The sequence below is a fragment of the Rana temporaria genome, chromosome 12 (genome assembly GCF_905171775.1).
Source record: "Rana temporaria chromosome 12, aRanTem1.1, whole genome shotgun sequence".
Classification (NCBI taxonomy): domain Eukaryota; kingdom Metazoa; phylum Chordata; class Amphibia; order Anura; family Ranidae; genus Rana; species Rana temporaria.
This window is the reverse complement of record NC_053500.1, coordinates 15,024,934-15,039,672: the sequence shown is the minus strand read 5'-3', so window position 1 is coordinate 15,039,672 and position 14,739 is coordinate 15,024,934. Positions and strand designations below refer to the sequence as shown.

At 46.1% G+C, this 14,739-nt stretch overlaps 1 protein-coding gene across 1 annotated transcript in view; it reads right to left on the bottom strand.

The window, feature by feature from the left end:
* TCEA2 (transcription elongation factor A2) overlaps positions 1-14,739 on the bottom strand; it is a 135,929-nt gene that overhangs the window by 119,293 nt on the left and 1,897 nt on the right. The window contains exon 2 of the mRNA XM_040329718.1: positions 12,645-12,723. Within this exon, the coding sequence (XP_040185652.1) occupies positions 12,645-12,686 (42 nt within the window). The 5' untranslated portion in view covers positions 12,687-12,723. The remainder of the gene's footprint in view (positions 1-12,644; positions 12,724-14,739) is intronic.

Genomic DNA, 14,739 nt, shown 5'->3' with positions numbered 1-14,739 from the left:
AGCTCAGTAGGGTTGTGACTCTTACCAGTAGGCATAGGCGTGCGCACAGGGTGTGCCAGGTGTGCCTGGGCACACCCTAATGACCATGTGCTGGGCAGATTCCCCTTGCTACTTGGCTGCAGACAAAGGGACTGGGGAATCTCTGTCCTCAGTCCCTTTCTTTGTCTCAAAAGTGAGGGTCTGTTTAAATCCGATACTTCACCTAGGCCCCTCATGGGGATCCTAAAAAAATTAAATAAAAATATTGTAAAAAAAATTATAAAATTGTAAAAGTAATACAAAAAAAATCTAAACAGAACCGGTGAACCCGATTGGCTGAGACGTCTGTCAGTCTTATCCAAGGAACGCACCCCCCGTGCGTCCCTGGATAAGTATTTGGAAGCCTATTACAGCTGGCTCTGATAGGCACTTCCACAGCCAACCATCTGCCGTTATTCAGATGACCGGCGCTCACCAGGGGGCCGGCCATCTGAATAGTCGGCAGCAGCGGCAATACATAGATTCATGTAATGCATTAATCTATGTATTGTATTCAGTGGCGGTGCGGGAGCGAGAGGGGGCGACGCTCCGATGCCCTCTATGGACGCACCGCCACTGCATATACCCCCTCCCTAGTTCCATCAGCATGAAAACCTAAAAAAAGCATCCCCTAGACTGGTTACTGGGTCAGTGAGTCACTATTGTGAGTTGAGTTGAGAGGTATCTTGATATAGCGCAGTCTTACCCCGAAGGGTCCCAACATGCTTAACTAGGGCCAATTTAGACGGGAACCGATTAACTTACCAGCGTGTCTTTAGAGTGTAGGAGGAAACCTGGGGGTACCCGGAGGAAACCAACGCAGGCACAGGGAGAACATGCAAACTCCAGACAGATGGTGTCGTGGTTGGGATTGCTAGGTGATTGTGCTGTGAGTGTTCTGGCAGCCTCTCCACAATCATAAAAAGAACCTCGGTCATCATCATCATCATCTGTGTCGCTGATATTGGGAGAGGTGCATTGACTATGCTTTTATTATGTTTAACCACTTGAGGCCCGCGCTATAGCCAAATGACGGCTACAGCGCGGACCTGAAAATCCAAGTGGACGTCAATTGATGTCCGCCCCTTTGCTCGTTCCCCGCGCGCAGCAGGGAAACTCTGTGCTGGCCGTGTCCCTTGGACACAGACAATCACAGATCGCCGTGAACGGCCAATCGGAGTGGCCGTTTGGTAGGCGATCTGTGCGGCCAATGAGAGATGATCTCATATGTAAACATATGAGATCATTTCTCATTGCCGGCTCTCACAATGACAGCGTGCTGTCAGGGAGAGAGGAGACCGATCTGTGTCTCTTGTACATAGGGACACAGATCGGTCACCTCCCCCAGTCACCCCCCTTCCCCCACAGTTAGAACACTAAGCAGTATACACATTTAACCCCTTCCTCACCCCCTAGTGTTAACCCCTTCAATGCCAGTCACATTTATACAGTAATTAGTGCATATTTATAGCACTGATCGCAGTATAAATGTGAATGGTGCCAAAAATGTGTCAAAAGTGTCCGATGTACCGCCATAATGTCGCCATCCCAATAAAAAACGCAGATCGCCGCCATTACTAGTAAAAAAAAAAATAATAATTCTGTCCCCTATTTTGTAGGCGCTATAATTTTTCGCAAACCAGTCGCTTATTGCGATTTTTTTTTTTTTTTTTACCAAAAATATGTAGAAGAATACGTATCGGCCTAGACTGAAATTTATTATTATTTTTTTTTTTTAATTGGGATATTTATTATAGTAAAAAATATTGGGGCAAATTCTAATAGATCTGAGGCGGGGGAACGTATGTCCTTTACGTTACGCCGCCGCAAGTTTAAGTGGCAAGTGCCTGATTCCCAAACCACTTACCTGTAAACTTGCGGCGGCGTCGCGTAAAGTCCACCCGCGCAAGCCCTCCTAATTCAAATGATCCTGGTAGGGGGCGTTGATTATTTAAATTAGGCGCGCTCCCGCGCCGATCGTAATGCGCATGCTCCGTCGGACGTCATTTGTTTTGACTGTAACGTAAATGGCGTCGAGCGCCATTCACGGACGACTTACGCAAACGACGTTAAATTTTCAAATTTCGACGCGGGATCGACGGCCATACTTAACATTGAGTACGCCACCTAGGGAGCATCTTTATCTTTACGCCGCGTATTGCTTATGGAAACGACGTTAAAACACTACGGCGGGCAAGCGTAGGTTAGAGAATCGCCGTGACTAGTCATTTGCATATTCTACGCTGATCGCCACCTAGCGGTCAGCGTAAATATTGCAGCCTAAGATACAACGGCGCAGGCCGTCGTATCTTAGGCATGTTTAAGTGTATCTCATTTTGAGAATACACTTAAACATAGGATCGGACTTACGTCGGCGTATCTGCTGATACGCCTGCGTAAATTATTTGAGAATATGGCCTCTTGTATTTTTTTTTCAAAATTGTCGTTCTTTTTTGTTTATAGCGCAAAAAATAAAAACCGCAGAGGTGATCAAATACCACCAAAAGAAAGCTCTACTTGTGGGGAAAAAAGGACGTAAATTTTGTTTGGGGGCCACGTCGCACGACCGCGCAATTGACAGTTAAAGCGACGCAGTGGCGGAAGCTAAAATTTCACCTGGGCAGGAGGGGGGTATATGTGCCCAGTAAGCAAGTGCTTAATCATCATCAATCAGTGACTCTTTCAGGGGTTTCGCTACAAAAACAAACAAAAAAAACCCCAAAAAAGGTATTTAGATATGTTTCAAGTCTTTAACATTCACCATAATGTCCAAAAAACATCTAAATACAAGTACCAGTTCCAGAAAAGACACTTAAGAAACTACAAGTCCCAACATGTTGCTCTGCTGACCACCTATGACCATGCCTAGAGGTGGACGCAGGCACTATGCTCAGTCTTGCGTTAAATAACAAGGGCTGCATGTAAGCGCAGTCTGTTACATACTAATAAAAGGTAATCGTTAAACAATGTATATTACTGTAGTACAAAGTTCACCGCACACGACAGAACAGTCTCTCTATTGGATACAGGACTCGGCCAATTGCCGAAAGGCAACTTTTGGCTGTTGCTAAATACAAGAATCCAGTTCTGCAAGTTGCCGGGGAGTGAGTTGCTCTTCAGGTTCCATCTCCTATGAATAATGTCAATTTTTTTCTCCCCGAGTTTGCGATGCCAGTTGCCCGTCCTGCTGGCCTTTCTTCAAGGGGCCTTTATGGTAATATTCATCTTGTTTATGACTTACGAAGACCACTCGAATAGACCTGCTATCTACAATGGAACGGAGGCAAAAGAGGACCACTTCACTGCCATCTTCCCCTTCTTCAAAGATGTTCATGTCATGCTGTTCGTTGGACTGGGCCTCATGCTGTCATTTTTAAAACTCTACAGCTTCGGTGGAATCGCCTTCAACTTTTTGATTGGAAACTTTGCCATTCAGTGGTCTTTGGTCGTCCAAGGCTTCTTCTATCACTACAAAGAAGGGAAGATACACTTGAGGTTGGAAAATGTCCTTGATGCTGAGTTTGCTGCAGTAACAGCTCTTATATCAGTTGGAGCCATTATGGGAAGGGCCAGCCATGTCCAGTTGCTGCTGGTCTCCGCCATGGAGATTCCACTTTTTGTGGTCAATGACTGGCTTATAAATAAATATTTTCACGTTATTGATATTGGAGGGACAATTGCCATTCATATCTTCTCATGCTACTTTGGCTTAGGTGTGGCCCAAATTCTTTACCAACCTGAACTACAAAACTCTCACCCAAAAGAGGCCACCAATGCAAACTCTGATTTTCTTTCTTTTCTTGGTACAATTTTTCTCTGGATTTTCTGGCCAAGTTTCAATTCTGTCTTAGGTAAAACCGAAGAGGCTCAACATCGAGCTATTATCAATACGTTCCTTGCCCTGAGTTCTGGGACAGTCACCACCTTTGCGCTGTCCAGCCTGATAGACAGAAAGGGCAGGATCAGCCTCGTGCATCTTCAAAATGCCTCCTTGGCAGGTGGGGTGGCCATTGGAATCACTGCAGACCTGATTGGCCCTGGAGGGGCAATCGCTGTAGGTTGCATTGCAGCCATATTCTGCATACTTGGATACCAGTACTTCAGCACTTTCTTAGCCAGAAAGATCAAGCTCCAAGACCAGTGTGGAATTCACAACCTTCACGGCTTACCAGGCATTGTCGGCACTTTGAGCAGCATCGTGATCATTTTATCAGGACCACTTCATACATATGGCTCTAGCCTACATGAGATTATAAACGATAGCAACATGGAGGACCAACCACCCGTTTTGGAAGTTCTTGGAAATCGGAACACGTGGACGGCAACAGATCAAGCCCTCGGACAAGCTGCGGCCTTTGGGGTAACGTTTGGCGTGTCGTTGTTGGGGGGTTACATTACTGGACTCCTTCTGAAACTACCTTGCTTTGTCCGTCCTTCAAAGGATTACTTTTTTGATGATCGGCTCTATTTCCAAATGCCCGAAGATCACAAAAACAAATCATTTTCCAATGAGAAACTTCATGAGCACTTGCTGACATCACTAAAACATATATAGGGGGGCACCCTGTAAACGTTTAATGCAGTATTGAGTCATCCATAGGTGATGTATACATCCCACCAAATCAAGGCTGGTGATTTTGGTTAAAGGGTAGCACTACCTTTCACAATGTCTGACCATGTAATGCCGCGTACACACGATCAGGTTTTCCGTCGGAAAAACCTTGGATGGTTTTTCCGATGGAATTCTGCTCAAGCTTGGCTTGCATACACACGATCACACAAAAGTTCTCGTCAACACTACGATGAGCCGAGAAAATTAAGTTCAATGCTTCCGAGCATGCGTCAAATTGTTTCCAAGCAAGCGTTTAATTTTGCGCGTCGGAATTGCTACAGACAAACAGAATTTTTTTCCGTTGGAAAATTTGAGAACCAGCTCTCAATCTTTTGTAGGCGAAAATTCCGACAGCAAAAGTCCGATGGAGCCTACACACGGTCGGCATTTCGGACCAATAGCTCACATCGAACGTTTCTTGTCGGAATTTATGATTGTGTGTATGCGGCATAAGAGAGATAACCCACTTAACGGCATGTCATATCTACTTTGTTCCGTTGTATTTATACATACCTTTTAAACTCCTATCGTGCCCAGCAAGAAGTGCTTCGAGGTTGATCACTAGGCATTTCAGCCTTTTGAGAGTCCATCCAAGCTCTGTCTACAACAAGCTGTGATCAGGGCAGCCAATGTGCCTACTACCTTCTTACTACTTATAGTGTTTACTGTGTACGCATTTGTGTTTGGCTGTTTAGGCAAATGCAAAGCAAAGTATCTGAACTGGAACATGTCCAATTGAACTACTCTGCACTTTTAAAGGAAATGTAACGCTTAACATTTAGGTTTTAAGCACTGTGTACCACATAGAATTGTTATATGTTTGCTGTTTTTATTGTTTAATAAAATCCTGTTTTCACAATTTTTCATTGTTTTTTTTTGCATCTCAGTACTGCTGATCTCCTGCAGCCTCCTTCTAGTCTCTTCCTGTCTACATTCACCCGCTGTTGACTGCATAACATTGCTCTGATCCTGTTTCTTTATAGAGAGGTGGCCATGGCTGTGCAAAGTGTATTGGCACAGTCACGGTCAGTCTTCACTCATTTTGGCTAGAGTAATGGAGGGTTATGTCAGATTTATTTTTTTATTTTTTACCATTTGTATCCCATTTCAGAGATTTCACTTCCTGCCCCATAGCCAATAAGGAAGGGAGAATAAATCCCTGCAAATTAAGGGAATTTCTTGGGGACCCCCAGGGTCATGAGGACTAGTGATTTACCCCTCTATTACTTTTCTGGGGACAATACAAAATGTGGGGATTTTCTTTTACTTTCACAAAAAACACTGCCCCAGAGAACTGCTGCTTTCTCCAATCCCATCAGGTGTCCGATAGGTCCAATTGTAGATGTAAGTAAAAACAAAAGCAGCAATTTTCTGGAGCATTGTTTTTTGTTGTTTTAACTTACATGGAGTGTTTGCAGATACACGACTAAAGTGACTAGATTTGATATCTTCCCTACCCCTGAGGAACGAGATTTTTACAGACTCTAAAATGTGTCAGGTATAGGATATCTTCTCTATACCATTACCAGGCTACAATTGGTGTGTTATCAGTTGTTTGTTATCATGTACACTCCGTGTTATCCTTATTAATTATGTGTAATAAATTATTTTTCTACTTCTAATATGATTACAATTGCAGCCCATCAAACGCAGCTACTGTGCCCATCAATTGTCGCCACTGTGCCCATCAATTGTCACCACTGTGCCATGCCATCAATTGTCACCACTGTGCCATCAATTGTCACCACTGTGCCATGCTATCAATTGTCACCACTGTGCCATCAATTGTCGCCACTGTGCCATCAAACGCAGCCACTGTGCCCATCAATTGTCGCCACTGTGCCCATCAATTGTCGCCACTGTGCCATCAAACGCAGCCACTGTGCCATGCCATCAAACGCAGCCACTGTGCCATGCCATCAAACGCAGCCACTGTGCCATGCCATCAAACGCAGCCACTGTGCCATGCCATCAAACGCAGCCACTGTGCCATGCCATCAAACGCAGCCACTGTGCCATGCCATCAAACGCAGCCACTGTGCCATCAATTGTCGCCACTGTGCCCATCAATTGTCGCCACTGTGCCCATCAATTGCCGCCAGTTTGCCCCCTCAAAAACCGCCACTCTGATAGACACTTCCAAAAACCAAAAAACTGCTGTTATTCAGACGGTCGGCCATCTGAATAGTGGGCGCCAGCGGCGCCGACGGCAATACATAGATTCATGCAATGTAGACCTGAGTGACGGCGCAGGGGAGAGAGGGGGCAGCACTTCTGGGCCCCCTATGGACGCACCGCCGCTGGTTCTGTTACCCTGACTGTGCGTCATATGACGTCCAGCAGGATAACATGCCGGCGCGCACCCCCCGGGGCACGCAGCGATGTGATCGGAGGTGTGGTGTGTCAGTCTGACACACCGCATCTCCGATCGTGGTATAGAGCCTCTGACAGAGGCTTTTTCCCACGTGAACAGCTGTGACCAATCACAGCTGATCATCGCGTGAACCGGGAAGTGCCGGTAAACGGCTTTCCTCGGTTCCCGCTGACAGAGAGAGTCGATCGGCGTCTCTCCCCGTCAGAGAGGGGGGGGGGGGTCTGTGCTGATAATCAGCACATGCATTATCAGCACAGCCCCATCAGCTGCCAGTCAGTTCCCCATTGCGCCGTCCTATCTTAGATTGCAATATTTCGGATGGCCGCTAGGTGGCGCTTCCATTGCGGTCGGCGTAGAATATGTAAATGAGTAGATACGCCAATTCACGAACGTACGCCCGGCCGACGCAGTACTTTTACGCCATTTACGTTAGATATAGGCCGCCTAAAGTTAGAGCTTAGCCCTAATGGAATAGTATTGTTAAATATGGCCGCCGTTCCCGCGTCGAAATTCGTTTTTTTTACGTAGTTTGCGTAAGTCGTCCGTGAATCGGGATTTACGTTGTTTACGTCCACGTCGAAATCAATAGGCCCGTCCCGCGTACTTAGCCGCGATGCACACTGGGAAATGTAGGCGCCCGGCGCATGCGCAGTAAAAAACAAAACGTCAAAAACGTAAGGTCAAGCCTTATTAACATAAAACACGCCCCCCTTACACACATTTGAATTCGGCGCCCTTACGCCCGCCCGCTTTAGGCTACGCCGCCATAACATAGCAGGCAAGTACATTGTGAATCATGTACTTGCCTAGCTAACTTACGGCGGCGTAGCCTAAACACGCTAAGCTACGCCGCCGCAAGTTTAGGCATCTGTACTTGAATCTACCTAACTGTCTTTGTGTGTGTTTTAGTTTGTTTAACAAAAAATAAAAACCTCACAGGTGATCAAATACCACCAAAAGAAAGCTCTATTTGTGGGGAAAAAAATATAAAAATGTTGTTTGGGTACAGTGCAGCATGACCGCGCAATTGTCATTCAAATTGTGACAGCGCTGAAAGCTGAAAATTGTCCTTGGCAGGAAGGGGCGAATGTCCCCCGTTATGCACTTTATAGAGCAGATATAATAAAACCCTTTCATTGTTATATTTAACAGACCAAAAAAAAAAAAAGCAAGAAATAGAGGTCTATTGTTTGGGTTTTGCGTACATTTTAGGTTTACTGCTGCTTTAAAACGATCTCACAGTGGGAAAGCAAATCTAATTTACAGCAAATTATAGATTATGCACACAGAATTGCCACCCTTTTAGTGAATCCGAGAGTTTCTCTTGGGTTTTTTCCATTAAGCTCTGCGGTAAAACATTAACTTGAAGTACAGCCGCTAATCTAAATGTATCGCTTACCATTCTACAATTTTACGATGGTGAAGATAAAGCGGATTTGCTTCCACACAAACAGATGACAGAGAAAGTTTTCTCAGAGTGTCAGATGGGAAATACATTATATTGTCAAAAGTATTGGGACGCCTGCCTTTACACACACATGAATTTTATTGGCATCCCAGTCTTAGTCCGTTGGGTCCAATATTGAGTTGGCCCCGCCCTTTGCAGCTATAACAGCTTCAACTCTTCTGGGAAGGCCGTCCACAAGGTTTAGGAGTGTCTATGGGAGTGTTTGACCATTCTTCCAGAAGCGCATCTGTGAGGTCAGGCACTAATGTTGGATGAGAAGGTCTGGCTCGCAGTCTCCGCTCTAATTCATCGCAAAGGTGTTGAGGTCAGGACTCTGTACAGGCCAGTCAAGTTCCTCCATCCCAAGCTCAATCATCCATGGGGTAGATTCAGGTAGGGGAGCGCACTGCTACGGCGGCGCAGCGTACCGTTTTTACGCTACGCCTCCGTAAATTACTGGGGCTACGCTTCATTCACGAAGCATTTGCTCCGTAATTTGCGGCGGCGTTTCGTAAAAGGGGCCGGCGTAAGCACGCGTAATTTAAATGATCCCGTAGGGGGCGTGGATCATTTAAATTAGGCGCGTTCCCGCGCCGAACGTACTGCGCATGCTCCGTCGGGGAAATTTCCCGACGTGCATTGCGGTAAATGACGTCGCAAGGACGTCATTTGCTTCGACGTGAACGTAAATGGCGTCCAGCGCCATTCACGATTCACTTACGCAAACGACGTAAGTTTCGAAAATCGCGACGCGGGAACGACGTGTATACTTACCATTGGCTGCGCCTCCTAATAGCAGGAGCAGCCTTACGACGAAAGCGCCGAACGCAAACAACGTAAAACACGACCGCCGGGCGCGCGTACGTTTGTGAATCGGCGTGAGTATGCAATTTGCATACTCTACGCTGACAACTACGGGAACGCCACCTAGCGGCCAGCGTCACAATGCAGCCTAAGATACGATACCAAATCATTTGGTGGAGGGGGGATTATGGTGTGGGGTTGTTTTTCAGGGGTTGGGCTTGGCCCATTAGTTCCAGAGAAGGGAACTCTTAGGCCGTGTACACACGGTCGGTCCAAACCGATGAAAACGGACTGAAGGACCTTTTCATCGGTCCAAACCGATCGTGTGTGGGCCCCGTCGGTCAGTTATCCTTCGGTCAAAAATTTTAGAACTGGCTTTAAAATTAAACCGAAGGACGCCTAACCGATGGTCAAAACCGATGGTTAGTATGCAAAAGCATCGGTTAAAAACCCGCGCATGCTCAGAATCAAGTCGACGCATGCTTGGAAGCATTGAACTTCATTTTTCTCTGCACGTCGTTGTGTTTTACGTCACCGCGTTCTGACCCGATCGGTTTTTTAACTGATGGTGTGTAGGCACATCAGACCATCAGTCAGCTTCATCGGTTAACCGATGAGAACGGTCCTTCGGACTGTTCTCATCGGATGGACCGACCGTGTGTACGCGGCCTTAAGGTGTCAGCACACCAAGACATGTTGCACAACTTCGTGCTCCCAACTTTGTGGGAAGAGTTTGGGGACGGCCCCTTCCTATTCCAACATGACTGCACACCAGTGCACCAAGCAAGGTCCATAAAGACGTGGATACATTTTGGTTGGAGGAACTTGACTGGCCTGCACAGAGTTCTGACCTCAACACCTTTGGGATAAATTAGGGCAGAGACTTGAGGCAGACCTTCTCGTCCAACCTCAGTGCCTGACCTCACAAATGCGCTTGTGGAAGAACGGTCAAACATTCCCATAGACACACTCCTAAACCTTGTGGACGGCCTTCCCAGAAGAGTTGAAGCTTTTATAGCTGCAAAGGGCGGGGCCAACTCAATATTGAACCCTACGGACTAAGACTGGGATGCCATTAAAGTTCACGTGCGTGTAAAGGCAGGCGTCCCAATACTTTTGACAATATAGAGTAGGTCCTAATTTATTTACTTGTCCTTAGAAGAGCTGCTTTGTTGGCTGCGCACAACATTGAGACCTTGACCGGAAAATTAAAGGTTAAATCTGATTGTTCTTAATGGGGAAATACAGACCATAAGACACTGACCAGCGAGCCCCATTCTTCTCAGCCCTGAGCATAGAAGTCGTTATATATTTTTTAACAGAAGGGTTGGGACTTCTATCAATTTTATATTGTTTTCAGTTTTGGAATTTTTTTTATCCACTTTCTGAGTATTTGATGTAATAGGAAATGTAGCACCCTCCTGCTAGGTAGATTTAGTTAGCTCCTCTGTAATCAGTGGAGCAGGGGTTGATTATTTAGGGCTGCTCAGTGTTCCACAGGCTGCAGCTCTGTTACTTCCCTAAGTTTTTTTTAGAGGTTTCTAGAATCATAATGGGAGGAAGGACAGGACATGCATCCTGAATATTTGTGGAACTCCAATCCCGGGGGGAGGTGTGCCCAGTAGGTGGCTGGAGAGCCCATAAATAGTCGGAGGCCTGGTCAGCAGGGGCATTGTTCCTGGGTCCATTCCTGCAAGAGGAGACCCCTGTGATGGGACTCTGCCTCCCTTGTGCAGGAGCCTAGAGTAAATCTTGAGGAAAACATTGAGGTTCCAGCTAGGCTTAGCTGGGGAGGGGCCTATTTGCAAATCTGTTTCCGGGGATAAAGTTGGGTCTGGAGAAGTTCACTGGAGAGAGCCAAGAGGAAGTTGATGGGAAAGGGTCCAGCTGTCCTATGGTGGGGTATTGTATTGGGTAAAGTGGCTGCATTTGATGGCACAGTGGCTGTGTTTGATGGGCACAGTGGCTGAGTTTGATGGGCACAGTGGCTGAGTTTGATGGGCACAGTGGCTGCGTTTGATGGGCACAGTGGCTGAGTTTGATGGGCACACTGGCTGCGTTTGATGGGCACAGTGGCAGCAATTGATGGGCTCAGTAGCTGCATTTGATGGGCATAGTAGCTGCAATTTATGTATTTTTTTTTCAGTCTGTTTGCGCCCCCCCCCCCCCAAAAAAAAAATTTGAGCACCAGCCGCCACTGATGGGCAGCAATAAAAAGGAGTGTTGTACCCCCTGTACTTACAAACGCCCGACTTACGAACAACTCCTACTTACGAACGGGACGTATCTGCCGTTCTGCGCATGTGCGGCCATTTTCGAATGCGGCACATTCGACGGAACATCTGAAAACATCGGAAAACTACGTATCTCCTGTTCTGCGCATGCGCACCCATTGGATGGAACATCGGAAAAACTACGTAATTGCCAGTCTGCGCATTCGGTTTCCGACTTACGAACATTTTCGACTTAAGAACAAACCTAAAGTCCCTAACTTGTTTGTAAGTCGGAGACCCCCTGTAATACAGTTAAGAAAGTCCAGAACCTCCGGCAGGTTTTTAACTGTTGTGTCCCCATGAGGGTGATTTTCCCTCACTTCCTGTCTAGGCCATGGGTGATAGAAGGAGCATAAATCACCTCAAAGTGGGCAGTATTAAAATACTGGCAGGAAAATCTCTTTAAAGAGGTTGCAGATATTAATAAAAACTTAAAAAAATAAATTCTAACATTTCCTCACTCAATAATTTAAAAAAATGTGTTGTGCTTAAAGGGGTTGTAAAAGTAAACGTTTTTTTCACCTTAATGCAAGCCCCCTCCCCGTTATACTTACCTGACCCCTCAAAAGTCCCGCGCTCGCCCTCGACATCCTCTTCGCCGCTCAGCCTGGCCATTGATTGGTTACAGTGGATGGATTAAAAAGCAGCGCAGCCATTGGATCGCGCTGCTGTCAATCACATCCAAAGTTGCGCCACGCCGGGGGTGGGGCCGAGTGATACAGTGAGCAGCTATGGCCGCCGGCTGTATCACGGGAGCGCGCCCGCAAGAACTCAACACCATGCGAGCACGCTCGCATGAAGGTGTTGAGTTCTTGTGGGGAGGAGCCGAGACAGCTGCCGAGGGACCCCAGAAGACCAGGTTCGGGGGGCCACTCTGTGCAAAACGAGCTGCACAGTGGAGGTAAGTATAACATGTTTGTTATTTAAAAAATATATATATATATATATATATATATATATATATATATATATATATATCTTTAGTGATCCTTTAAGTTTGGTTTGCAGGAACATAAGGAACGATGTGGACTCCTCTCATGCACATACCTAATGATCAGGTCACTTATCTGTATGATGCGGCATTCCTCACTTGTGTCTATCAGTAATGTCACTGACCTTGATCCATAAACAGCTGTCATAGCAGGAATGTCTGTCCATAAATGTGGACTTTTCCTTTAAGTCCTCTTGGCAGCTCCTATTTATCGAGAAAAAAAATTGATTACTCAGCAGAAGTACACAATATTTGTTTATGACTTTACCTAGTATGATAAATGCAGAACTCCGCCAAGCAAAATGTGAATAACAAATGGCACAATGGCTGCGTTTGATGGCATGGCACAGTGGCGACAATTGATGGGCACAGTGGCTGCGTTTGATGGTATGGCACAGTGGCGATAATTTTTTGGCACAGTGGCTCTGTTTGATGGGCACAAAGGCTGCGTTTGATGGGCACAAAGGCTGCGTTTGATGGGCACAAAGGCTGCATTTGATGGGCACAGTAGCGGCAATTGATGGGCACAGTGAGGCTGCAATTGATGCTTTTTTTTTTTCGTTTGTTTGCGCCCGCCCAAAAATTTTGAGCACCAGCCACCACTGCAATGGAGTACACCTTAAGGCTGGGTTCACACCTATGCGAATTGCATAGCAGGGGAATGTGACCGGATGTCTATGGAGCCGGTTCATATGTCTCTGGGGGGCTGCGGGGCGCACTGCCTCCGTTTCAGGGATGAATTCAGGCAAAAATTCTAACCTGATTCGTCCCTGAAACGGAGCACAAGGACAGACAGCGTTGCTGTGCGATTTGCGGCCGATTTAGGTGTGAACTAAAAAATGAAAACATTTTATATATTGCAGCTTACCAATTATTAGATGAGGTGGTTGCAATCGTTTTCTTTTTTTCTCCTTCTGTTTTCAGTTGGTGATCCGGCCTGTGACACACCTCCTGTATTATAAAGTGCCCTCCTGCATTAAAGTCCCTTGGCCTGAAAGAGCACCTTTAGACAGCAGCATTGTTGGGGAGGAGGAGCTACATGTACTAGCAGATTTAAATACACTAACAAATTGAAGCCAAACTCCAGTGCACACTTTATAAGCAGTTACAGCAACATTTCTTTTCTTTTGGGATAAAGGTTTTCGGTTTCAATATTTTTATTAAAGGGGTTGTAAAGGTAAAAAAAAAAATCTTAAATAGCTTCCTTTACCTTAGTGCAGTCCTCCTTCACTTACCTCATCCTTCCATTTTGCTTTTAAATGTCCTTATTTCTTCTGAGAAATCCTCACTTCCTGTTTTTCTGTCTGTAACTCCACACAGTAATGGGAGGCTTTCTCCCTGGTGTGGAGTGTCGTGCTCGCCCCCTCCCTTGGACTACAGAAGAGTCAGGACGCCCACTAACACACAGCTCCTTTCTCGATCTGCAAACTTAGAGAGCGTCCTGACTCTCCCGTAGTCCAAGGGAGGGGGCGAGCACGACACTCCACACCAGGGAGAAAGCCTTGCATTACTGTGTGGAGTTACAGACAGAAGAACAGGAAGTGAGGATTTCTCAGAAGAAATAAGGACATTTAAAAGCAAAATGGAAGGATGAGGTAAGTGAAGGAGGACTGCACTAAGGTAAAGGAAGATATTCAGGAAAAAAACAATTGTACCTTTACAACCCCTTTAAAGTTTTCACAATAGAGAATACAAAAATGTTTACAAGGAACATGTACAGTATAAAATATATACTAAATAGGTGGATAGCCAAACATTTTTTAGGAATGAAAATACACCTTAAGGGCTAGATTCATAAAGACTTACGACAGCGTATCAGTAGATAATTTTTTTTTTTATACTTACCAGAAATGGCTGTTGCTAGGCAGATCGTCCTAATCAGCCACTTCCTATTCCGCAGTAGTCTTCATTCTTCTCCTCCTCGCGTTGTCTTCTGGGGAATGGGGAGCGGTGTCTTCTGGGACCTGTGTATGCGCTAGGGTGACCACATTTCCAAACTACCATTCAGGGACACCCCCCCTTCCCAAAAATCAGCTGTGCTGTAATGAATCACAGCACTGTGATTGGACACAAGAGGCGGGATTTATGATTTCTCCAATCACAAGCAGGGGGCGGGGTATGTGCTCCTCCAGGCATTCCCGGCCAGGACAAGTACTGTCGGTGAGTAAAGTGGTGATGTGGCGGCCTTCTTTGGGGTCATCAGATTGGACCGGGGGGTGG